Source organism: Trichoplusia ni, chromosome 5 (assembly GCF_003590095.1).
Source record: "Trichoplusia ni isolate ovarian cell line Hi5 chromosome 5, tn1, whole genome shotgun sequence".
NCBI classification, from domain to species: Eukaryota; Metazoa; Arthropoda; class Insecta; order Lepidoptera; family Noctuidae; genus Trichoplusia; species Trichoplusia ni.
This window is the reverse complement of record NC_039482.1, coordinates 7202932-7230382: the sequence shown is the minus strand read 5'-3', so window position 1 is coordinate 7230382 and position 27451 is coordinate 7202932. Positions and strand designations below refer to the sequence as shown.

Genomic DNA, 27451 nt, shown 5'->3' with positions numbered 1-27451 from the left:
CTAATGATTATCGATTATAGAAAGTACCTGGATTTTATTTTTTCTATTTCTATTTATTTAATTCTAATGCCTGTCGTGTGCGATTTTTAATGTTATGTACGTAACTAGATTATATTGCTTATACCTTTTCATTCACCACGATCTTCTTATGATGTGAAATTTGCAATGCAGCTTTATAACTAGAGGCTGATGTTTTTATATCAATGTCGAAATCTTGCATTTCTTGTTATCACAACGCACCCATTTCTTTTCAAGCAGTTGAACTTTCACAAGGCACCGGCACCCTGTAATCATAGTACCATTGACACAAATACCCCTGCCATGGGACTTGTAAGATCTCTATAATCTAATGGAAACGCGTCCGCATCGAGTTAATCAGTGCTATTATCCTTAAACCGATTACATTACAAAAACACTACAATGGCCACCGTGGGACGTGTCCAACAATGCTATATATTTAATAGACGATTTAATTTCATCGGTAATTGTTGCGATGCTCAACTATGTTTGTTTTGAGTCATCGAGGCTGTGTTATGAAGATTTTGAACTAAGATATCGCGGGAGTTACAAAGATTTTAATAAAAAAAACTTTACTTGTAGAACATCGCTTACATTTTTATTATTTAAATAATTTAAGCGATGCAACGCATTTATAACTCCTCTCTTGTAGCGAGTGTCTTTAGGCGCGGTAATCAATTAACATCGGACAATCCGTCGGCTCTTTTGCAGTCCCGTAGCTCATACAAAAGATAAAAAAATGCGGTGTAATGAGCGCTTTGGACAATACCAATGGAATTCTCATTACTACTTAATCAAGTTAGCCTTTTTCGTTCCACGGCTGGACATATAACCCTCCTACATTTCGTCACAAAGCGAGCCCTGTATGTAGCCGTGCTTATCTACTCCTTATAACTTCAGTTCATCGTTCTGTGGGTGTTCTACACTACGTGTACGATTTGTTTTCTCATAACCGCTATTGTGTGTTTGTGAACGCAGACCGTTAGCTGTAAAACTTCTCGTCTACCATTTTACTAATAAAATGCCTATCACTACTATATTAAATTTTATGCCAAAGTAAATCTGTTCATTCTGTAACGGTTTTCTGACGCTGCTTATCCATCTGAGAGTCAAAAAGTGATTTAAAACCTTCACTAATCCACCTATAGACACAATATTGAAACAACAGTAATGTCGTATTATGTAACTTATTGACACGGAAATATCTAGGAATCAGTAAAAACTACCATTAATAAAGCGATATGTATCCGTAGTAGAATCGCAGCATGAATCTTTATACTGATGTCGCTAAGAAGTACAGAATACCTTAGACTCCAAGAAAGGCTATCAAAAGACTGCCATTATAACGGACGTCCATGCGGGCGGATCTTCCTGACTAGTCTTCTACCAACATGTATTGCAACTGATCAACACTCTGCTTTTATTAGGTATCCTCATGACTCACTTGTTTGTTATTCTCGATGTTCAAATGTTTGTATTACCATCGTATTCATTCATAAACTAAGCTGGTAGATTTGTGTAACAGGAAAACCCGAAACTGTTTTGCAGTCAAGGATTGTTTTTAAGTCATTTACTGTATTTTGCTAATCGTTTTAAAGTTGCATTTCTCGAAAGAAATGCAACTCGGTAATGATTAGCTAAAGACATCGGGTACACTTTGATTTATCATGTCAATTGAAATAGTCTTCGAGTACTTTTCTTAAACTGTAATGGATAATTATGATTTCCAATATTTGTCACGGAGCTGGTAAAAAGAGCGCTAATCGTTTATGTGTACTAAATGCCAAAGTATTCTTCTATCGTCATTTAAAATTTTAGAGCCATCTTCCAAAAATCCACAACATTTCGCAGGATTCTGAACTTTGTACTTCAGATTTCTCTTATCACCTTATCAACAGTTATCGTATAATCGTAGTCCTTTATCAAATTCATTCATTTGTTTCGATACACCGTATGACCATCTATATATGGGTTTTCCTCCATAAAACCAGATCAAACTACAGTCAGAGTCTTTAAAGCTTTAAAGTTTTTTTTTCTTCGGTATAGTTGCCATTCCATCCTTTCTACCTAATCAATTAACAATCGTAGTCCTCTCTCCATTATTCACTTTTGAATTTCTTCGTGTTTGCATAATTTTGCATCTGACTGTACAATCTAAAAATAGTTCGTATTTTTTCCTTGTCTTCGGTCCACCGGGTAAGTATTGGCTTCTGGAGCAAAAACGTCACGTTTTTTGGGATCAATTAGACATTTGACATGGTATTTGCTCTTCTTAGTATCATGACCATGCAATGCCAGTATAATCTAATTGATTAGAAAATCGATTTCCTTGTTTTCTGGGACTACCTGATTCATTGGTTTCAACCGGTTTACGTCTTCTGTAAATAACTATAAAAAATAAACAGTTGTTGTTGTTGCTACAATATTTATTAATTAGATTTCCGTAGATAGTATTTCTTCTAAATTCTGCCGTTCTTTCTTATACTTTCTAAGGCTTTATAGAAAAATGTTGCCTTAATTCCAATTTAAATCTGTGCATCCGGCGGGGTTTCCTCTAGGATGGACAGAAATCTTTGAAGGCTTTATTGGATTGCCAGAAAAACCTTAGTTTCTGCAACTTTAAATTAGCATATGGATAAAAATATTTAAACAATTCTAAATAGATCTGTATCATACTTCACTATCCCCACCAAGATGACTTTAAGATGCTAACCAACCATAATACCACTCCTTTTTAATGCAATGCAATAGGATTATAATAATCGTGCGACAATAAGCGAGCCTAAATACAACAGTCATCTGAATTGTTTGCCCTGCCTGACGTCATAGTGCCGAACTGAAATTGAATGCTAATGAGATATTGTGGATGGATTCTGGTACAGACCACCTCGTTTATATCCTATGCTTATGATACTTGTGTTTATATGTATAGTAAATATAAATATGGTATTTATCCGGTTATAATAACTGGATTCGCCCCATGGTGTTACTTGTGGACTGAAGTAGCCTATGTGTCGATTCACTGTGTCAACGGGCTCTAAATCAATTTTGATCGAAATCGGTCAAGCTGTTTCAGCGTCATACCATTATTATAACTTAAGTAAGGCGGATGCATACTTACTTGTTAAATATCAGTTTACTCACATGTATATACCGGGATCGCCCGACTAGTTTACCATAACCCAAATGAGTCCTTATCTTAAGCTGGCGCGACAGCTGGGTCGCGATTCGAAACCGTATCGTCTCGCGACCCCGCCGCCGCCGTCGCTAAATGAATAACAATACCACTCTGTAAATATCCCATAGTAATATTAGTTAGGTACTGTTAGACCCTCTGATCACGGTATAAATTTCTTCGGGTAACTAATAGCAGTCGACTGAAAAGTCGAGGGGCATTGGGGAGTGCCTTCAACCTTCAGTGAAGCATCAACATTCCCCTGTTCTTATCCCAATTATTTTATTTGGAGTCGGAGCAACATGTCTTCTTCTTCCAGACCTTTCTATCTGACGTCATCTCTCAAGAAACACTCTTTGCAGTCATATCGTCTTTTACAGTGAGAGAGTTCATCCAAAAAAAAAGATAGTCATCCATACTTGATCCACGGGTGACTAGCTTTTTAATATTATAATAGGACTGGAAACTATAGCACGTGGGAAGAGATGTCCGCGTCCAACAGGGTGGCAATAAAGATGTTTTTCCTTTTTCTACAAACGTGAATTACTTTTTGTATTTATTATTACTATTTTTAAATATAACTGCGTAAGACTTGTAATAAATGTCAAAGTTAAAAATAAATACAAAGTTATTTTTGTATATTCTAATTTTGTGCGTGGGTGTTAGAATAATTCAACGACCGCTACAGTAATGGTCAGATGTTCATTATGTAACCAATTACCGAAAATAATGAAAAAAGTCGCTAGTATGAAATTAATGTTCTACCTAGCTTCATACTTATTTTTTTGGTACTTAAAAGAACCAAAAAGAAATTTCTAACGAATCTTCGAATTCAATGGTGTTTTTATCGGAGCTCCTATGGCCACCTTTCAGCTCCAGCATCAGATCATCTACGTCATGTCATAATATTGCATAGTCAGGCAATATACATGTTCTGACAAAACTTCAGCTCAATCGGAAACCGGGAAATGGATCAAATTCAACTTGCAAGATTTGATTAGAGACCGACAGAAAGTACATATTGATGTGAAAGTTTACTCGAAAAGGAAATTAGCTTAAAATTATAATATATCATCATCCAAGCCTTTTCTCGACTATGTTGAGGTCGACTTCCAGTATTTAACAAGGAGCGACTACCTATCTGATTTGCTCAACCCAGTTACCTGGGCAACACGATACCCCTTGGACTGTCAGACTTTCTAACTTCTGCTGGCTACCCGTAACTGTTAAAGATCCGTAGTTTATTGTGCCTGCAGAAACACAGAGATACTTGTTATGACATATATTATACTATCACCCATCCACAGACCAACCGAATCACGAGTAATTTAACCAATAATAAAACAACTTACCCACTAGGACTTCTTAAAACTTAAACTTATGATACGAACATTTAAAAACGTTAAACGACTTTCCCGTATAAAGAATGCCGTCCATATCACACAGTGTAGTTTCGTCACAGACGCCATTGTCCATCGCCGTACAGCCGAGGAATTCGAATCGCTTACCGTACGTTGTTATGTTCAAAATGTTCTTATGTAATTACGTTGGCTGGTAACGACTTGTGTACTGATTTTGTAAAGGTTCGTCATTACTTGGTAGTTTGTTTTTGATTTTGTAGGTACTTAGTTTAATGTTTAGCATTTATAGTTGTAAAAATGGATTTCTGTTTGAGATCCGCACCTAAACAGTTGTTATGGTACCCTATTGTAAAAAGGTGACAGATGTGCGTTTGTCACCAGGCTGTATCGTATGAACCTTGATAGATAGAAACAAAGTTGAAATTTTACAATAATTATTAATAGATGGTGTATTTTTAATGGCATTATAAAACAAAAATTTGAGGTAGAGGAACAAATTTCTAGGCAAATAGGCTACTGAACCTAAGTATTGAGAATCTGCCCGATTCCTATTATTATAACCTTTTCTGACTTTTTTAGGCGATAATATTTATAAAAATCTTAAAATGAACTATGCACAACCATTTGTGTCCACGATGGTTATAAAAGTTATAGCTTTATATCTAGTTCCATATTTCACCGAATAATAGTGCGATACCGTTTTAAATTGACCACAGCTGAACGTGTCCCAGCCACAGCTACTGTTTAAGAATATACTCGAGTATACAGCTGATTTATTTATTTATCCAAATAGAAATGCGAATACAAGTGAGACTTGAAAGGATTGATTTGGAAGGAAACAAATATAAAAACCTTAGCAAAATTTTCTAAGAAAGCTAAGTTTTTTTTTTAATTAAAGCTCGAAAATCAAAATAAAGACGCGTAATTCTCTCCACCGACTATGAAGGGTTTACATCCATAAAGGTTTTATTCGTCCGGTTAAACATTTTCCAAAAGGTACGGCTTCGTTTGATGTCGCTGCGAAGTTTCTCCCTAGTTTATTATTACAGTGATTACGAAAGTTAAGCACAATGTTTTTTGTTTGTTGAACAACGGAATACATAATTGGTCTTGTTATAATTATAGACCTTTTAAAGACGAGAGAATCCTGTTGGATCCGATGGCGTTGTGTTCTGTTCAGATGATGTCTTATTGTGTTTATTTTGGAGTTTTTTACTGCTTTGGTATTGTAATACATTCTGAAGTACACTTTGAAAACATCCTTTGAGTGTATAGTTAGATTTATTGTATAGATATTAATGTAATAAAGAGTCAACAAACATTCAACCATTACATGCATTGCGTTTTATTGCTTTAAGTAATTATAGTTATTATTTCGTGTAATCTTAAAATTAACTTTACTCAAACTTAAGATCCTACAGTTGACATTACCGTCCACAGCTCATTTTAAACCTCTACCAAAGATCGCCAACATCATGATCTTAAAATTACGTAGATTAAATATCCAGCCACACTCTATCCAAAATTAGGCAACAGTATTTTCTTCCATAAAACAATCTCGAAGACTCCTATAATTCGTTATACAATTACTATGATCGTAATTTATTATTTATACATTCTATACATATTTCTATTATTAAAGAACTTTCGGGTTGATTTTAACAGGGACCGGCCGGATACTCATTGAAAGGGTTTTTGAAGGGGTTTTTTTAAGCGCTTCAAGAAAAAACCCTATGACATATGTTACACCTTCGAACGGATTACTGTAACCCTGTTCCGAACAGGTTACCCTTTACTACCCTGTAACACTGTAACAGGGTAACCCACTCCAACCTAAGACAATGCAATATGCACTCTTTATCATAGACATTAGTTTGAAAATAGTATAACCACGAGCGCTCGTGACATCTTACCGCCCAGCGGCGCCATTGTTGCATTTACCGAGCGACTTGTAAACATGGAATAAAAATCATTGTGGATATGATCTTACAGTTTAATTTTGCTTGTCGCACTTTTCAAACGTTGTGATATATATTTTTCGTGTCTATACTTGTAGACCAGGGTCGATAATTTTTAAAACCAAAAAAAATAATAGTTGGATGAAACCCATTAGAAAAGGAGGGGAATATTATAAAAATGAAAGGAAAAATAATTTACGGGCGATCTGAGGTCGGGAAGGGGGTGGGAGTGACGTTTGAAGAGTAAAAAACGGTTTTTACCGATTTCCGGCAAAACTAAAATTCGTATCGAAAAAAGTCAAATGGCAAAGTTGTAGGTAATAAAAAGATCTAAAACTTTTGTGTTTACATTTTTTTCACATAACCTCAAAATTTATGTGAAAAATCTAAAAAACCAAGATTGTGGTTTTTTATTTTTATCTTTTACAAAAAAATATTTTTGTAACGAAATTTGGTGAAAACTTACTTTTTTTGTGTCCCAAATACGCTGTAATTTATTTGATTAAAAATATTTATTTTTTCACCTTATTTTGAATTAATATAAAAAAACACTAATTTTCAATCGAAAATTCACCCGTCAAATCTTCTCAGAAAATGCAAAAAATGAAAAAAAACTTGTATTCGATTTTTTTTTAAATTATTATAAATAATTTCATCTAAAAAATTTGATCTCATTTTGTGTTCAATAGACCAATAATCGAGGAAGGTTTTAGGCTAGGTATATAAAATTACGCTGCAACTAATAGGAGCGAAGATTTAATGGAAAATGTGGCAAATACGGGGAAAAATATTAATCTTCGAGGGCTTTCGTTCAAAAATTCCTAACTTATATCTTCTAACCACGCGGACGAAGTCGCGGGCAACAGCTAGTTACCTATATGACGTTTCGCGCGTAGGTAGTTTGTCTGAGAGGCGCGAGTCGCGGCGCGACGCGTCGGCGATAGAAGAAAATCAGCTGTAGTCTTAGTAAAGCAATGAGGGGCCGCTAGGGTGCAAGTATGCAGCTCAAGTTTAGTGGGTAATTCAGGGTAACACGAATAAAAGCCTTTCGTGAAGGTAACCACTTCAAAGGGTTAAGTTATTGAAGGGGTTAACCCCTTCACGTGGTTACCATAATGAAGGTGTTAACCATTTCGCTGGGTTTCGAGGATGTAACTCGAACAACTTTTTGTCACGCGTCCTTTTAGCAAATCTAAGGTAACAGTTAATCATGCTATACTCAATTCAACTCATATTTGCGCGCGGCGATATGTGTGGGTAACCGTTGTAAACATACAGTGACATTGTGTACTAATACAGGTTACGTTTGTGTGTCACTGTCACACAAATTGAATCTTCAATAATAAACATTCGCTGTCGATCGCACGCCCACATAGCGCCGCGCGCAAAGATGAGTTAAACTATCTGTATCTAGGGCTAAGAAGAATTGCAAATTATATTTCGTAAGCAGCAACAACAGAAAATTATACTAAAAATTACATACCATCTCTTATGCATCAAGGTAACTTAGTTATTATGAATTTAATTTACTGTCTTTCGTTGTTTTGATGTAGGTCATGTCTGAAAATGTTAGCCATTTAAATCAATCTATAGGTATCGTAGGAAATGCAACTGTGATGGCGAGATGAGCTCTGTAAGAGTCATCCTTGACAAATATTCACATATAGGAATATGGATAGGAAAAAATTATAATATGCTTAAAGTTACCAACGTGTCTGGAAAAAAAGGACCAGATACTTTACGACCATGTCACCCTAATTTATTATACCTATCCTCATAAATACGATCAATTTCAATCAAGCAAAAATATACTCTAACCCGCAATTAACATGCTAAACAGCTACTACAAAACACGAAATAATTTTTCATCAACTTCATACCATACATTCAAAAAATATAAAATGTTTAACAATATGTTTCTTATGAGGGATAGGGTGCGGTTATATGCCAATTTTGTAATTCCAAAATAAAAAAAAACATGTAATACCTCAAATTGGACTCGCACAAAATTATCTAAACACATCTCATGCAACACAACTTGAGTTTACACTAAGCACGGGACTCCGGAAATTCGTCTGGACTAAGAACAACGATATATCACAAGAAGAAAAGATTTCAAGGTAATCGTTCATCTCAAAAAGTCCTTTGTCATTTGAACTTGGCTTATTATATTATTATCCTCTCCGAAAATAGAAGTATTGTGTACAACTGCTTATGTGGGCGTTAAACGTAGATTTTGTTTTGTTTTTTTTTCTTCGGTAACTATCGATGTATGAATGTATTGTAGCGTTACATTCTTCTTTACTTTTTAAGACATTCGCTCCTTAAAAATACTGTTCAGTGCATCCGGTTACACTAGAAGAGGAGCCCAAAATAGAAATAAAAATGCCAAAGTGAATTTCCGTCATCGGTCAATCTGTGCATTACCAGAATACGTGGTATGTCATAATTGTAACGCTTTTCCATTTTCTTTACTGCAAATAGCGAAATAAATCTTATTTTTCTAAGGAATACTCTCCATTTATCTGGTGCACTTACTTCGACCTCTTTAAGCAAGTTTTTTGGGACTTCTAAATAAGATACAGCTTCGTTCAGTACTAACTTCGACAACAGGTTGAAAAATTGCTTAATAGTTCATAGTACAGATACAGAAGTAATTTTTTGTCGTATAAAGTGGAAAACCAAACAAGGTACCTTATTTTTTATCCTGCCCACGCCCCACCCCCAAATACATAAACAGCCGGTTTAATTGAGAAGTCATATAAAATTTAAACAAAAAAAAAACGGCTAGTGCGAGTAGGACTCGCCGTATGGAGGGATCTGTACAAAATAAATCAAAGACGAATAAATCAGCAAAAAATTGCCGAGCCACAAGTTGCTGAAACTATTTTTTATTAGTTTTAGTAACTTGGCTTCAAAATTTGAACTGTCCAACTGTGATGGTATCTGACATACAGCTACCGCATAGATAGGCGGACAGCGTGTAGCCTTTGAGTACGGTATCCTAAAAACAACTCAATTCAATGCACCAATCACTCATGATTGCAAGTCATATAATTGCAATCTTTTTTATCATCACAGGATGTCCATATAAAGAGCATAATGGCATGTCCTACGATAAACGATCGCCCTCACCTTGCATTTGGTTTGCAAATGCTACCAAATTTGTAAACGCTCGTGAACCAATTAGTTTGCGATAGGATTCGACACTTAATTAGTCGCTGGACAATTTACATGTTGCTTTTAATTGCACTTGTATGTATAAGAGTTGGATAATTTTATGATCAAGTCCCTAAAAGTGTAATTCGTTCCACACAGCTGATTACTTAAATTTAAAGAAAAGACATTACCATCGGAAGAAGTCACGTGACCTGATTCTTGAAAAAAATAACAATTTACGGCTCAAATTAAAGAAAATTTCAGATATGATATGAAATTTTACTTTTTGCCATATTTTTCCTATGCTTTCCCTTTCAATTAGCAATCTACTCAATACATTAAGGTATTGTTCCCATAATCTGCCCTTGACCACTGCAAAACAACAAACTGTAGCTTCGCAACAAGGAACGTTAATCCCAACCATAAGACATAACATCTCCAGCTAATAAACCACTCAAGCATACCTCTCATACAATAAGAGATCAAATCGGTTACCGAAATCGCTCAGCGTAGCGGCCGTTGCTTCGACAAAGGCGTCCGAACATAATGAGAACATTAGCATATTTACTGCATTATTGGGGAACAATTGGACGGATAAATGACCCATGATAGTCGGACAACGGAGGCCGCAAATACGCTGTAGGCGTTATGCGAACGGATTTTTGACCACGACTGTTTATATGAGTTTTTTACTTCTGTGACTGACTGATCCTGACATTTTTGTGTATTTTGTTGTTGTATGAATGAAGTCGGCTACCACGTGCTTATAGTTAAATTATTTGACTAAACATAATTTCGTCGGTCAGGTATATTTCGGTACTGTAATTTAGAAAACATTAACTTTATTTATTACCTGATAGATAAAGTATTATTTCTTTTAGTACTAACCGATGATGCATCCATATGTTTAGTGCTTATGAACTCGATTTTCAAAGTAAACCCTTCAAGAGCTAATAGTTAATGACTTGCGAACCTATCATCACCTCTTTTAGTAATATAATTGCAGGAAAAGAGATACTGCTCCACGCAATGAAGCACCCTGTCACACTCATACAGTTACAAAAAAAATCTTACTTAAAGACGATGTGGTAGAACATCGGACCAAGTAAACACAAAACTCTCACAACAAAAATCTTGTACGATGACTAAGTTACTGCATCTCGATGCCTTTAAACAAGCGACACCCAAATACCACTTCCCAAATATGGCGACGCATCGTCGCATCTTTATTCAAAGACTGGAAAGTCCGATGTCGCGATATTTTTGAGACTTACCGGCTTAAATTAATAAGTTACCCATCCGGGGTATTCCCCACTTGCAAATGTGAGTTTGGTATAACTATTACATGCGAAGTATATTAGATCTGTTGTTCTGTGATGAATACAGGAATTCGATTTAGAAAATCAAAGTGAACGTCTTTCTTAGGGTTTCAGTTGTTTGATAATGAAGTAAGCTTGTCACTACACAACTGCTGCAAAGTGCGGTCTTTCGTATCTAAAAGAGTTTGAGCAATGATCAAGAGGCTTTCTCATTGCGGTAGAATCGTCCTGTTAACATCATCCTTATTAAGGCTATACCCATCCCATCGACTAAATATGACGTCAGCATATTTTCAAGAACAACCCAAATTAAAATATTTCAGGAGCATTTTAGATCCTGATATACAAGACTTACAAATATAACCACACGATCCGAGGATCCCGAAAAAAAAAACTATTATTAACCGTCGAATAACAATCGTGACCCTAAGAATGGCAGGCACCGAGCCTCGAATAACCCAGAAATAGTTTACCTGTCACCTTGGCATGGCAATACATGAGTTATTTTTAGATGTAGGCTCGCATATGACTTAAACTGCCAAGTGCCATGCCTAATTGTGACGTTTTTGTTACGAAATCACTTTGAATGGCCAGCTTTTGTGGTTCGTATAAGTGTTTAACTGGAAACGTTCGCTTTGGAAACTTGTTGGTTCCTGTCCTGAATTTTAAGCTTTTTCTTCCTTGATATCTTTATAGGAGAATTGTATTACAACATTAAGGAGTGTAGGGTGTATAACACGGCAATGAATGTGACCAATGGGTTGAAGGTTGAATGGGAGAATTAGACACTCTTCTCACTCAAATAATACCACAAAGTTCAGCTTTATCACTTCCATAAACTTTACAGATCATAATTTACTAAGAATTTATTAAATAATAGAAATAGCGATGAAAGAAAAACACTATTACTACTAATTTTAGTAGATTGCATTCACAATGCACGTTTAGGAATATTTCCATCGAACCTCGTTCTCTCCAGACTCTAGAATCCACATTTAGCTGTACTGAAATAGGAAACGACTAATATATTAGCCGCTAATACAACCCACGATGAATTAATTTATATGTACCTCATTGAGTTAGAAGTTTGTATACTTGAGTATGTTTCTAAGGACTTTTATTCCGGTGCTGCCGAAAGGGTAATTAGATAATGACAAAGTTTTCAATTGAATGAGGGTCCCATGTGGAACGGCCGTAATGTGCAGTTGAGTTTCCCTTTCGCTGTGAATATGTTGCGTACAAAGACTTGGAAATGTTTGTTAAAATCCCGCAATTATCCTGATAGGAAGTAAGAATTTTTGCAATGGTCGCTATAAAATTCTTACGAATACCACCGTTGTTCGTTTCTAAGGAAGACGTTCCTGAAACTTCTTAAAATCGTCAAGCGTTGTAGTTTGAGTACCGAATTGCTTCTCGTTCTGGATTAAGACTTCTGACCTCAGGATGTGGTGCTCCGTCGCTTTCGCGGACAAATACCACCAAAAAGAGACGTAGTGCAATTAAGATTACTCACTTAATTTTATGCTGCATGCAAACAACTTTTGTATATTATATCAATGTTGTTCTGTAAAGTTCCGGTTCCGGTTTATTATTACTGAAATCAGACCATTGCTGTTCTTCTTCTGAAATGTGCCATGCGTTCTCTATACGGCATAGATCAGAATCTTGTCTACACGACTGCAAAAATTACTAAGATGTAGGCAGGCCCACAGATCCGACGATCACTGAGACTTAACGTATTCACTAATATAAAACTATTGCATTGTCTTCAGGTGGGCGGCGTGGTCTGCAATGGGATGCTTCGGCTCGCCAGGCGGCAAGAGCAGCGAAGACGACGCCAAGAAACAGAAGCGCCGCAGCGATGCCATCACCAAGCAGCTGCAGAAGGATAAACAGGTGAGGATATGATCAGACAGTCGAAAACAGCTGTCCATTCAAATTATGAGATTTCCACGGCTTTGAGTATGACAGGCCTGTTGGTCTGGTGGTGAGTGATCCTCACAGTTTTACCGAAGAAAAATAATATACTAATTTAAAATTACACATTGTATTACACATATAAATATGCATTTTTACATCTCAGTTTCAGATATTGGCTTGAAACTAGTTTTATCACCGTTTACGGTAAACTTGCATTTTTGAACCATAACTTAAAGCAGATTAGATACTGGTTTGGTTATTGCACCATTAATATTTGTCAACAGTTAAATTAAGACTTGAAAAGTTATTAAGAGGCAAACCACATTGGTCGTAAATGTAAGTTTAACATTTAAAATCCAGGGCTCATCATCAGCTACCAACATTATCGTTTTCTTTTTTATAAAGAACTGTTTTGATGTCTAAAAACCAGATTTCCACACTTATTTGGTACACAAGTCCGACACTAGCGCCAATTCGTGCAGTGGCCTGAGTTGGAACTACGAGTTGGAACTACTCAATTGATAGCTAACGACGCTGTTAACACTGGATCGCTACTGCATCTTGGTTTGTTCCATGTCAGGAGCAAATTGAAAATCGAATGAAAATAAGATAAATCCAAATCAGTTTCGGGAATATGCCTTTTGATGGCGAGGCTCAGAATCCGCGAGGAAGTGAGTGTCAGACTCGTACTGACATTAGTCATTATTTAAGTATTTCGGTTGCACTAAAAACGCTAAGGAACATTTCACGATTTGCGGCCTCATTGTGGCCGGTGCGTGGCAGCGCGGTGTAATTGGGAATAAAATTGTTAAATAATGAAACATATTAGACACATATCTGTTATCTTTTTCTGAACAATTAAAGTTGACAATAAACTGCATTACAGTTTAAGAGAGGGGCTTGTGTCGCGAGAAAGATCCATTCATTCAATAATTCATCAATCAATGTTGCTAATAAAAAATACGTGTCCCTGATTATCCAACAAGCTAAAAAGACAGAAATTCAAAAAAAGTCATTTTCCCCAATCATTACACCCACTGGGCATTACCATTGAAATGCCTGTGTTCGGTTTTCCAGCTATATCGCGCGACGCACCGCCTGCTGCTGCTGGGCGCGGGCGAGTCCGGCAAGTCGACCATCGTGAAGCAGATGCGCATCCTGCACGTCAACGGCTTCTCGGATAAGGAGCGCCGCGAGAAGATCGAGGACATCAAGAAGAATATACGAGATGCGATACTTGTGAGTAACTGTAGCCAGAACTTAATGTTGCCAGTCGAAAATAATCCCACGAGAAAATAAAATCGACGTAGATAGATAGATGGGCAAAATAAAAGTGGGTTCACAAAAGAATTGCTACAAGTTTATAAAAAAAAAAATTGTGTTTTCTTCTCGTTGTGAAGTAGTTAAGTTCATAACTTTATTTTTTATTCCACATAATTTCGAGTTATTTTAATACGTAAAGCGTATGCCCAGCTGTGGGCCAACATAAGCTGCAAATAACGCTGACATGCACAATAATGATGACAGATAATGAATCAAAAGCACTAAAACCGTCTCGCTAACAAGCCATTGTCCCAAAACGCACTCCCATTAGTCTATAACTTATTATAATTATAATTTATAGAGCCTGACAAATGGCCGTATTACGTCATCTGACTTCAAATATGGCGGCAAGTGTCAATGAAACTCCTTGTCTTTGATAAATTAAATCAGAAGTTATGTTGCCTTGTGTATGTGTGCAATGTTTTGATTTCTTTAAATAAGGAGCGTGGAAAATTTTGAATACGATTCTTAAATTATAATTTAGGGGATTTTTTATTTATCTCTTTTATTTGAAATGTAAATCATTAACGTACACGTACAAAATGTGTAGAGATACCCGGCGGTGATGGCGGCATAAATTGAAAACCATATAACCAATTGACAGCATATCCCAGAAAGCCTACTACTACTGCCTTTTACTACTTCTTTACGATTCATGTTACATTTGTGTAAGCAAGACAGGGTCTTTCTTCCATACCTGCAGAACTAGCAGCACTCGTTAGGCCTTCTGTAAAAAAAAAAACTATAGAAGAAGAGTGCTCTGCAGAAAAGTAGAAGGTTTCCATTGGTTAGGACCCCCATTGCCTTCAACTCCGTATGATATTTTGTTGGTTTTTTTAAGAATTATATTTATAATGATGTGATTTCGTTTTTCAGACTATCACGGGCGCCATGAGTACCCTCACGCCGCCCATACCGCTCGAGAAGCCCGAGAATAAGGCGCGCGTCGATTATATACAGGTATACTATATATACATTGGTAAATCTATTGTTTTATACATAAAGGCTACCTATAACTTTGTCCTGGTTTTGTGGAATGGTAAAGACATCCATTTCAATGTTAAAGACTTTATTACAACTGACAAATGACCATGGAATTAAGAAGCCTAGTGATATAGCAAAAGTTTGCTTACGTGTTTTCATCGTAATTGCCCGAGTAGTTTTATCTGAACGAGTCGCCTCATCAGCTTATAATTCTGTTCGAATTCCGTTTGGGTCCAAAACTAGTCGGATTGTACGGATGTAAGAGTGGATGAGGTTACTAAGCTAAACCTACTGTGCGCGACGTGTCGCGGGTTCGATCCAAGCGTAGGACAAGACTTTGTAAAATTCACGAATTCTTGTCCTTAATCACATGCACAAATACACTGAGTATTTGTGCATGTGATTTGGATGTTTGTGAATATCCCGAGACACAAACATTAAATTCCATCCGGCAGGAGTTGTAAAAAAAACGATAAATAAGCGTTAGTAAACTTTTGCATCTGTTAAGTATGAATTATCCTCACGAAGTTACTGTAACATCTTCCTATCCAACCTTAAACACACCTTAACCCTTGTTCCCGTTCCAGGACGTGGCGTCGCAGCCGGACTTCGACTACCCCCCCGAGTTCTACGAGAACACGGAGGCGCTGTGGAAGGACCAGGGCGTGCAGCGCACCTACGAGCGCAGCAACGAGTACCAGCTCATAGACTGCGCCAAGTAGTACGTAACATGACAATAGTATTAGTCAAACTACAGTATAGTACAGAACAACAATACCACTAGCAAAAGTAATAGGACTTTATTTCCTCTTGGAATTCTGCTTGACCCTGCTACCAAAACCACCCTGTACGAATGTCGTTCGGGGTGGTTTTGCCAGCAGCGTTATTATGGTGATTGGAGGCCATGTTTTTCCAAAGGGAATGACTGGAAATTGAAATCTCTGGTTGTGGTCGTGGCCCCTTCTGCCTCATGGCCGTGGATTTTGCCGTCTTGCACCCTATTATAAAGGCCTTGCCAGCCAGATCAATTAACATTATTACATGCATTATTACGGCTCTGAAGTTTTTGGTGCAAATCTCCGAACTAATAAAGATTAGGCATTATTAAAATTTTTCTTATTACGGAGCGAAGACAAAACAGTGTGTTCACTTTAAAACACCATGAAACTGCATCTTGTTGTGTAATAAACAGCTTCATGACCTCACGATATAACAGGTCCTCTTGCTTCCCTTCCTTTCAGTTTCCTGGACCAGGTGCATATAATAAAGCAGGCGAACTACACGCCGACGGAGCAAGACATCCTCCGCTGCCGAGTGCTAACCTCTGGGATATTCGAGACACAGTTCGTCGTCGACAAAGTCAATTTCCAGTGAGTCTTACTTACATCCAGTACCGGTTAACTATGAAGCGAAAGTAGCAAATGACTACACGGATAGCCGAGTGGTTGAGGTCATCACGCTAAAACCCACTGAGCGCAACGTGTCGCGGGTTCGATCCCCGCGTATTACCTGCATTAGTGTGAACCAGGAATGTCTGTCCTGAGTCTAGTTGTCTTTTTGCATGTGATTTGAATGTCTATTATGCCGACTATATCAGATTAGTAGCTGTTGCCCGCGGGTGCCCCCGCAACAAATCGAAAATGATCATGAAATCGGGTTAAAAAGTATCCTATGTGTTAATCCAGGTTGAAACTATGTCTGTACCAAAATTCCTTTAAATCATTTCAGTGGTTTTGCGTGAAAGAGTAACAAACATCCGTACATACAAAATGTCGCGTTTATAATATTAGTAGAAAGCAGGATTTCTGTTCGTCAATCTCGTATGTTTTTGCTCTACATCATGTATGTCCGTGTGTGTACAGTATGTTCGACGTGGGCGGGCAGCGTGACGAGCGCCGCAAGTGGATCCAGTGCTTCAACGACGTGACGGCCATCATCTTCGTGACGGCCTGCTCCTCGTACAACATGGTCCTGCGCGAGGACCCCACGCAGAACCGTCTGCGGGAGTCGCTCGACCTCTTCAAGAGCATATGGAACAACAGGTCACTATGACTTTTGGGGTTGCTGCTGAGAAAAATATTGTAACTCATAGCTATTGCTATTGAAGAAATTTTTTTGTGTTACGGGCCCAAATTCATGCCTGGCCTAGGCTTGCATCGTCTGACCCTTAGCCTCTTGCCTACCTTTGATGATATTGATATTGTAACTCTAACTCTAACACTTGTATGATGAAGAAAAACAACCCCAATAATGTCTATGCCTAGATCCAGTTACTAGTTAACATCAGAGCCGGATTGCTTGCTCATGTTTTTTAATTCGACGTTGATCTTTATATGGTTCCTCCTGAGATGTAAAGAACTTATCTATAATGTGTCCAAAATACGTACGCCCCACCTCCATAGCCTGTTAGGTACTGAGGTGTCTTGCACTCGCATTCCTGAGGTTTTGTATCACCTTCTGCGTTTGCGAAAGCAGTACTGCAGTTCATCCCGGCGGTTATAACAAAGTCTTTCAATAACGAATGTGTCGTTTTAACTTTCAGATGGCTGCGCACGATATCGGTGATCCTGTTCCTGAACAAGCAGGACCTGCTGGCGGAGAAGGTGCTGGCGGGCAAGTCGCGGCTGGAGGACTACTTCGCGGAGTTCGCGCGCTACTGCACGCCGCCCGACGCCGCGCCCGACGCGCGCGACCCGCCCGACGTCGCGCGGGCCAAGTACTTCATACGGGACGAGTTCCTGGTGAGGCAGGCCACTCCATATACACGGACATACAAATAAATAGTGTCATGGTGCCACAATGAGCAGATCATTGTCATTATCTGGGTTTACTTTATTTGTATTAAGTTTTTTTAAGTGACTTCCACATTTTGTAAACAAACAAACGACCTTAAAAAGAAGTGATAGAAGTCTGTAAATACACTTACCGCGTCAGACTTAAATCTTTGAGTGGCAGGGTATTACAAACTTTCAAGTCACAGGCCCAAAGCCACACAGAGTCATGTCAAAGTCAGGGTCCTGTGCAGGGATCGAACCCGTAACGCGTTGCGCTTAGTCAGTTTTTTGAGGTGACCTCAACCACTCGATTACCAATTATCTAGTCCTCACAAGCCTTACTTACTTCGAGCCTACATGTGTCTTCCCCTAACTAACCCCTGTCCGTCGCTCCGTAGCGCATCAGTACGGCCAGCGGCGACGGCAAGCACTACTGCTACCCGCACTTCACGTGCGCCGTCGACACCGAGAACATCAAGCGCGTGTTCAACGACTGCCGCGACATCATACAACGCATGCATCTGCGACAGTACGAGCTGCTCTAACCGACACACTAGCGCTAATAGGTCAGTATTACAACACTTTATATAGAAAAAAATCCAACCGCAACGACCAAACAAGAAAATGGTGTATAAAAACTTAGGAAAAATGGTCCGAACCTCACAATCACAAGATTATTGTGTGTGCTTGTCTGTCTGTCTGTGAATTACAGACATTAAAAATATAAAAATCAACAGGTTTGGCCCAGTAGTTTTTAATTAAAAGTCGGTAATTTGGTTTTCTTGTTTCTATATTGCATAAGTATATCCTCTTAAAACTTGATAATAGATTAATAATAAATAAGTACTGATAATATAATAATATTCCAGTTTCCGTACTGTCGGCTGGCACCCAGCCCCGACCAGCGACACCGGCCGAGTCCCCGTCGCGCCGTGATTGCGAGGTACCATCGCCATTGCTTATCGATTTTATTACCACCACTCGATTCTTAATCGATACCTAATCGATATTCCATCTTGCAAATATTTCAGACTTGACTTTCGTTGATCTGTCCCAATTTAAAAACTGTTTCTTGTACTTGAATTTCCGAGTTTATTTTACTGTTTTTAATAGGCAATGTAATAAATACGTAATGAATGGCGATCGTATCTTTCTTGTTAATAACGAATCGATTGTCACGGCTAGCGATGCTCCCATGGTGTTTCCGAACGTCTAAGTTTCCATAAGCTGGCAACTTTAGTCGATTTAAAGTGAGAACTTACTAAACATGTTACATGTAATCGTATCACGTATTTTATCGAGTAATCTATAGTAATGTCACTAAGTCACGTGCCAAGTGAAGAGCCATATGCAATGATCCAATTCTATTCTAAAAATCTTTATTTACGTGACACTATAGTGCCACATGTTCACTCAAAGTACCGCTGATATAGTGACATTATTATACCCAAGCAATAATGTTTCAATCATTAATAAGTTGTCACATTAGTCGATTTTATTCACGTACATCACTACGTTCTGTTTCGTATGACACGTAGTGATGTGACGTCGTCGGGTCTTTGGGTTGTGACGTGATTCGACTAAATTCGACTGCTGTGAAGCGTGCAGTTATCGAATAATCGCCAGTTATGTTTATATGGTATCGATAAATTAGTCGATCGGTCTATTTACGATATATTTAAATCAGTTGACACACACACAATCGTACTTATAAGTTGTTCTTAATTCTTATAATTATTTGCTTCAAGATTCTATATTAAATTGATAGTTGTTGATTTTAAAACTTTATTTTATAATTATAACTTATACGTTTATCATTGCGATATTCACTATAGTGCTGGGTTAGGTCAGAATGTGTAATCGATAGCATTTTGTTAATGTTAATCGATTAAAATCGTTTGATGACGGATAATCGACTATTTGACGTTTCGTTGAGAATTATTTTAAACTGTTGACGTTTAAGTTATGTGCTGATTATATTTTTTAGTCGATTTGAAGTTGGTTTTGAGTCTAGAATGTGTCTAGGCTAGACTGGATCGTATGTAGGTGCGGACGACCCGAGTCGGTGTCGGAGGCGGCACGATAAGGGTACCAAAAGTAAAAAAAAAAACATTAAGAAATTCATTAGTATTGATTTAACTACATAGACATACCAGAACCAAAGTGAGATATATTTCTATATATCTATCAAGTAAAAAAGCAATAGACAGGCTCTTTACTAACTTGTTTTAAAAATGAGCTTCATGCAAGAATATGCAATGCAATAGTCATCACAAGACAAAAGTAAAAAGAACATTTGAAATACATTTATCATGAATGTTAAACATTACAATATGAAAGTTTCCTGTGAACGGAACCTTTTTTTAAAATTGAATTTATAGACAACCAATGCACAAAACTTTCAACGATAAAGCTAATAGTTAAATAAAACAAAGCACAACGTTTTTTAAACATTTTACTATTTATCAACAATAAGCTAGAAAGCAAGAATCATCACCTTTACACATTTGAAATGTATAAACAATACCATATATCAAAAATATAATAAAGTTATAATTTTCACAAAATTTTGATGTTACTTGGTACCGGTCGTCGGCCGCCCCGATCAGCTATTCGAAACGGTTTTATATTAAGGATCATGGATGTTCTATATATACTTCGAGGCTAGTTCGATAGTATTCGCTACAAACTCGTGAACACAAGCTTTTTTTAGGTTTTAAGCTAACTTGGAAATGATTTTGGGCTATGTACGAACGATTTTATAACTTTAAAATGTAATTTTCAATTAAAAAGCATTATATAGGTTATAAAAATGTTTTTTCCCGCACTTTTACGAAACACTTCGTTTCTTTTAACTCATGACAGTTGGAATTTGAAATTTGGAACAATATTCCCTCTTGAATTGTTTTTTTTAATAGTATTCGTGCACAGTCCAAGGTCATGACCAGAAACTTTCGAGCGCAATCATATTATGCTCAAATTAGGCCAAATTTTTATTTTATTTATTTAAAAATGAAACCCGAATATTTAAATAATGAAATAATAATTTTGTAGTGAAATTATACAATAAAGTATAGCCATTTTTTGTTCTAGATCAAATTTAATGAAAATATTTGTTATATCTGTATATTTTTGATTACAGAAGATTTTTAATTTTATTTTTTTTCTTTTGGAATAATGTTTTGGGTGGGCACTCGTGTGTTATACTTTAGTCTATGGTATAGCATAGACTACGACTACTGGAAAACCCTACAGATACCATATTACCTTCTATGATACTATATTTTGAATAAAAAAGAACTTCAGATATTTTCACTAATTCTGTGTCTATAAATGCTGTACAAGTTATAACGCACAAGTGGCCATCTTTATTTAGTTGTTACGTAATAGTTTAATGCGTATTAATTTTAATTTATATCAAATGTACGTCTTCCAATATTGTCTATAGGTTTTGAACATTATTTTGTTGTTTTACTCGTTTTTAGCACAATTTTTTGACTAAAATGTAATAATACAAGTGCTTTTGTAGTTTTAACTTAGTTTTTAACATATTTTTTTTGGTAATGTTGAGCTTGTAGTAACCTAGTAACTTAAGGTCCAAAGAACCGATCGTATCTAATACGGCCGGCTGAATATCAATATCTTAGCAGTATTTGATTTAAAAAAAATATTTTCAAAGATTATTCTATTTTTTTTTTCGTTTATAAGATGGACACAATTTTTAGCCTTTAAGTACAAACGTAACTAACCTATCCTAACATTATTTTTACTAAAATAGAATTATTATTATTATTTATATAAAAAAAATGAAATTGGTTTATGTACTTACACATTGTGCTATTTTAAGAAATATTTTTAAAATACAAAATGATCTATCCTGTCGTTATGAATCTTAATATATTTTTGATTTAGTGATTATTTCCCGTTTACGGTATTCCTTAATTGTTGGGCAACTTTTAGTGGCCGGCTGTGGCTAGGTTTGTGACCAGTCGCGCAACTATCGCTCTACACTCATTCCACTGAAACATTGTAAGATACCAACGCGATTTTCATTGTAGTCGCGGTAGATTGTCAGTAGACTGTCGGCCCACAGTTGCCCAACATTTATATCACTAAATGTAACCCTATTTCAATAATTTATTTAAATAATAGTTACCACAGTCAGTGGGCCTCTGCAACCGAACGGTTGTCATATACCATAAACGGCAAAATAATAAAGTTGTTAATATATAATTTGTTAGCAAATGGTCCTTAATATAAGAAAGTTAAGCTGGAGTTTGTGTTATGTGCCATAATGTAGTGTTGCCAGCGGAAACACCATATCCTATGTTACCATACTAAAAAAACTGAATAATTCCTTCCTTCGTATCGTATGTAAAGTAACAAAAAAAAATCGCTATTTTTTGCTTTCTAATCGTAACATTATCGTTATTTTTTTTTTAAATATAACTATATTGAAATTGTATTTTTTTTCTTTTGTGTTATATAAGTTTTACTTTAAATGTAAGTAGAAGAGAATATAACGTACATTTAAAATATTAAATGAAACTATATGTTAATTCATTAACGTACGGGGGGTCGCCGCAGGTTCGTGTTGCCTGTCAATTAAGCGGCTTGTCTAGCCGAGCGGGCGCGGCTATTCACTAACACGTTCATAGTAACCTCAATCTTAAGACGTGTCTTATCAAACGAGCAATACAAACACCAATATTAACCGCGTCCGTGAAGTGCAATAAGGCGACCTCTTTACACGAAAAATTCATTGTGTAATTAAAAATTAACATGGCATTCTTTATCATATATGTAAAATAAAAAAAGTACTATTTGGTAGCTATTTAAGTAAGAACTAGCGTATTGCAAATAAAAAGGATTGCAAAATTAACAAAAAAAGGTATATTATGTAGAGTGACGCGGATGGTACGTATGTGCTGCGCGTTGTCGGATCTAACTGACTCTGTGGCCACTGTTGCGACTTTACAACAACAGTTGTTTTGTAAATATTTATTTTGAAACCATTGTCACACATTTGTGAAACTATTTCCCTTATTTTAACATGTCACTAGTTATTTTTCCATTACTATACTGATTTTATCTATACATCTTATGCTAGCTATCATTCACGACGATCTACAACATGCTCATATCATATCATATGCAAACTAAACGAGATTTCATAATATTAAAACATAAATCTAAATAAAAAACACCAATAACTATAGTAACTAAAGCAATAATAATTAATAATATTAAAATAAATAACACCAAACGTTCATATTGCAAGTTTAAGTGGTAAGAGTGGCCATAGAATCATCTGGACATACTGTCGAAAACTAATGCATGCACCCGTTTAGTTTGTCTGACTTCAACTGTAGGCCGGGCGTGGACCTATCACTTTATATAACCAGTTTATATAATTGGAAAATGGAGAAAAATGACTCATGATTTTATAAAACAGTGATATTGCCGTGTATCATACAAAGTTAGTGACTATACATGGCTGCTATGAGATGTTTTAAGATGTTCGTGGATACTTCTATGCCAGACTCATTTGATTGAGAAAGAAAAAATTAAAGACATGAGTCGACTTTTTTAAATATTCAGTAATTACTCTTGTGCAGTGGTTTTTAACCCCTATATCACAAAGGTGTCATTAATATTCGAATCAATTACACAAAGAATACCCAAACTTGAGTAAACATGTGGATCACATACTTTGCCATAAATACTGTGCTGCCATCTACCAAGCACTTGACTTATAATGGAGTACTAACTACTATCTAAATTAGTAATGTATAGAACTGGTTGTATAAAGTTATAGAGTCTGGTTACTGCGGCGCCTGGCTAAGCTTTCGGTATAAACTACACGATTAGAGGAGAAACACGATTTCATAGGGAAAGCACTTTAAATTCTAAAATAATTTGATTAGTATTACGCTTCAGTTGATCGACTATAGTCGTTTAGTTAACTAATGTTAAAGTGTTGATTTTATAATAAATGCCAGTTCTAAGCTCACAATATTTTCGGTTGTTTGTACTTCAAAGACTTAAAATTATACGTAAACATTTTATTTTTCAACTTTTATATGTATGCAGTGAAGACTAGGCGCTGGAGTAGTCCAGCCGCATCTTATCTTTGAATTTATTCACAACATGTATATATGGCGTAATGGCATTTTTAGGGGTATTTCGTCCATAATTAAATGATAAATTACTAGAATTAAACTAGGTGTTTTTAAATATCTGAAACACGAATTGTGTAACGTAACAAGTGGTTTTATACACACACTTGGATCAGCGGCCACGTTGCGACGTCAGGACCCTGGCCGAGACAGAGTAAGGAAGTGATTCCCTTACAAATGTCTGCACGCAATGCAAGTGTACATTGTATATTGCTGTCCCACCCATCCCCTTACGACTTAAGTGAACGCAATAACATGTGAGTCATTGTAACGTGTATAAAGTTAGCTTAGAGAACATAATTTTCTATGTTTTCAATATTTAGATGAAATACTGCCAGTGTCGTGCTACACCGGAGCTCGTAGGCTAATCCGGGAGGCGAATATTTCATTTACATATTTTTCATATATCGTGTTCGACGCAAACAATATCGACGTAGGTTTAATACTTTGTTTCGCGTGTACCGATCCTTGACTAGTAGTATATTGTAACGTCCGTTGCCAATAACCAAATAGTATTGAAAGATTCCTCCTTTTTTAATATATCTTCATAGTAGTGATAAGTGGATGTACTTGCGCACAAGGGTGTGAGGCGTGTGGAGTACCCCAGTAACAAAGTGCAGCGCTCGTCTGCAAATATTTTTGGTAATGTTTTACCTGTACCTCGTCATCTCCCTCGCTAATACATGATATGAAGGCATTTAATTAGTGCTCATAGATTACTTTCCATTGTAGCACAAAAATATAATAAAAAAAAAACGTATTTTTCTCTCAATTTTCGGTAGTTAATTTTTTAAATAGATATTTTCTAGCATAGCTCAAACACACTTTGTTTAGTACCGTTATTTGAGATCAGCACTTACATTGTATTCGTTCTGACGGACTGCGGATTATGGTGTATTTACTCTTAATACCTACGTTTAATGATATACTGAAAATCTATATTTTTAACAAATTTAATTTAAAAATATACCTAATTAATGAAATTCCTAAAGATAAAAATGAAATTTTTAATATTTATGTGTATAGTAGTGTGTATTGCGAGGTGGTCATCAAATAACAAACGCTTATAATTTTTATGTCTCCACAGATTTGTGCAAAGAGAATATAATTTACTGTCCATGAAATTAATAATATTCTATAACTGATGTGTACAAAAATCAGTATGTTTCAGGCATTTTGAATCCGACTTAATGTATGTAAAAATAAATGTTGTTTTAAAATTGTTGTATTTATTTGTCATCCTTTCCTTATTCCTGTGTTCATTATTTAATCACTATCACATTATTGCAAGTTATTACATTTTCGCTTGCAGTTTGAATAGGGATGACAACTGGCTATTAAACGGGGTGAATAGGTAATTTTGTAATAGTTTAAAATGTTTTTCAGAATATAATTATAGTTTACGTCTCTCGCTGTTTTATGATTAATAAAGAAGCTTTTTATTTATATAAAAAACAATAGGAAACACAAGCGACAAACCGAAGGTAGCAATAGCAAAAGAAATAAAAGACATTGGAGAAGTAATGCCGACGTCCCAATTCAAGATGAGGGTCGAAACCGCTAAGTAATAGGTTTCAAAACTTACGCATTTTCCAGATCAGTCAGTCCCCTTCAAAGACCTCACGATTAGCTCATGACAGCTCAGCGACATCTTCGTGTCGTACAGGTTCCGCTAACGACCCTTCACTTTTATCAATTATCATCTTAGTATATTTAATACCACTAAGAATGCTCAGTTGTATTAATTCTTGCGATAAGTGTCGCTAGGACGACGATTGCACTTGAACTGGGTCCCAAATCAATGACAGGCTCTTTCTTTCCCTCTCAACTATCCTTCCACTTACCCTTCTAATTGGTATTTTTTTTTTCAGCCATTACTTTCCCACTGCAGGGCAAAGGCCTCCCTTAGGTTCTTCCACTCTGTCCGGTCTATTGCTTTTGCCATCCACTGTTTGTGGTACGCATCCAGTTCGTCGCGCTATCTCATTCGAGGCCGTCCTCGTCGCCGTTTTATGTTTGATGGGACCCAGAGGGTACAGACTTTGGCCCAGGAGTTTTCGGGCAAACGACAAACGTGGCCGGCCCATTCCCATTTTAAATGGGCAGCTTTCATTGGTATTGAGAAAAAGAAAATTGATTGTAAGTGTGTGTAGTGGCGTTGCTGAGATGTAAGTCAACCTATGACCACGTTTTTTATAGCTTGACCAAAACATCGGAGAAATAGATTTATTCCTCTAAACCGTTAACTCTATGCAGTTAAGATCAGGTAAGTTAATGGTATAATATTTATGTAGTTAGCTTTCATTAACACAATAAAACAACAGCATAATAAAAATCAATTTATTATTAAACCAAAAACACAATCTGTGTAACTTAAAAGCACTTCGAAAAGTAAAACGAGAATTTTGTCAAAATATCCGAGAGTTGAAATTACTTGAAATAGTGAAACAAATTATAAATAAATATTATTTACACGTCTATGGCAATACGCAAGGTACGAAATATCTTTGGACTTGCCCGTTATAGCGAAAACATGGATTGTATAATTTACGGGAGTTTCTTACTCCTCAGATCAATTATAAATAGAGAGACTAGGAGTCGATGACACATGAAAGAATTTAAAATTAAGCTTAGCACAGTTTGTGGACGAATATTGCACAGACAACAGATGCGTAGAGGTTCTTATGAGAACACTTCTTATCAGCAAGACATTCATATAGAATCGAGTAAAGGTTTAAAAAGTATAAATTTTCATTTGTCACATGAATAATAAAATACATATTTATTTTAGACAGCTGTGTAGCGAAAAAGCGACGCTTTGAATCAAATTACATTTAACATAAAGTTTAAAAGCATCTAGATAGTCATTTAGAAAACACTGTACTAAGCTTTTAAATAAGGGCAAAGTTCAATTACACAAATTCAATAAAAATAACTAAGAGTATTAAGTTCTTCTGCAAGTGTACCCCTCCGGGCGTTTAACCTAACCTTAATTATAAGCGTACTGACCTGAACTAGTGTACAAGCGTAAAACATTACCCTCCTGACGCAGTCGGGTAAACATATCAAAACTATTTGAGGTATGTGACTGGATACTACAGAAATACTTAGAGCTTGTTGTAGACAGCATTTAGCTCCTATTTTTGCTTAATTACCTATTTGCGACTGAGAATTTTTAATGTATTTAACTAATTAAACTTTTCTGTTTTTATTTAGGTGCAGCGCAGACGACAGACTATCCGTGACGCACTTTTTAGTAACGCACACGCGCGCAATGCAAA

At 36.4% G+C, this 27451-nt stretch overlaps 1 protein-coding gene across 4 annotated transcripts in view; it reads left to right on the top strand.

Annotated features, from left to right (window-relative positions):
* Positions 1-25390, top strand: part of LOC113494278 (guanine nucleotide-binding protein G(s) subunit alpha) — a 39918-nt gene extending 14528 nt beyond the window's left edge. For all 4 annotated transcript variants that reach the window (XM_026872547.1, XM_026872549.1, XM_026872546.1 and 1 more), the window contains exons 3-11: positions 12763-12886; positions 13988-14149; positions 15110-15193; positions 15805-15938; positions 16459-16587; positions 17080-17259; positions 17760-17958; positions 18390-18557; positions 18861-25390. In XM_026872547.1, the coding sequence (XP_026728348.1) occupies positions 12782-12886; positions 13988-14149; positions 15110-15193; positions 15805-15938; positions 16459-16587; positions 17080-17259; positions 17760-17958; positions 18390-18536 (1140 nt within the window). In that variant the 5' untranslated portion in view covers positions 12763-12781 and the 3' untranslated portion in view covers positions 18537-18557; positions 18861-25390. The remainder of the gene's footprint in view (positions 1-12762; positions 12887-13987; positions 14150-15109; positions 15194-15804; positions 15939-16458; positions 16588-17079; positions 17260-17759; positions 17959-18389; positions 18558-18860) is intronic.
* The last annotated feature ends 2061 nt before the right edge of the window (positions 25391-27451 follow it).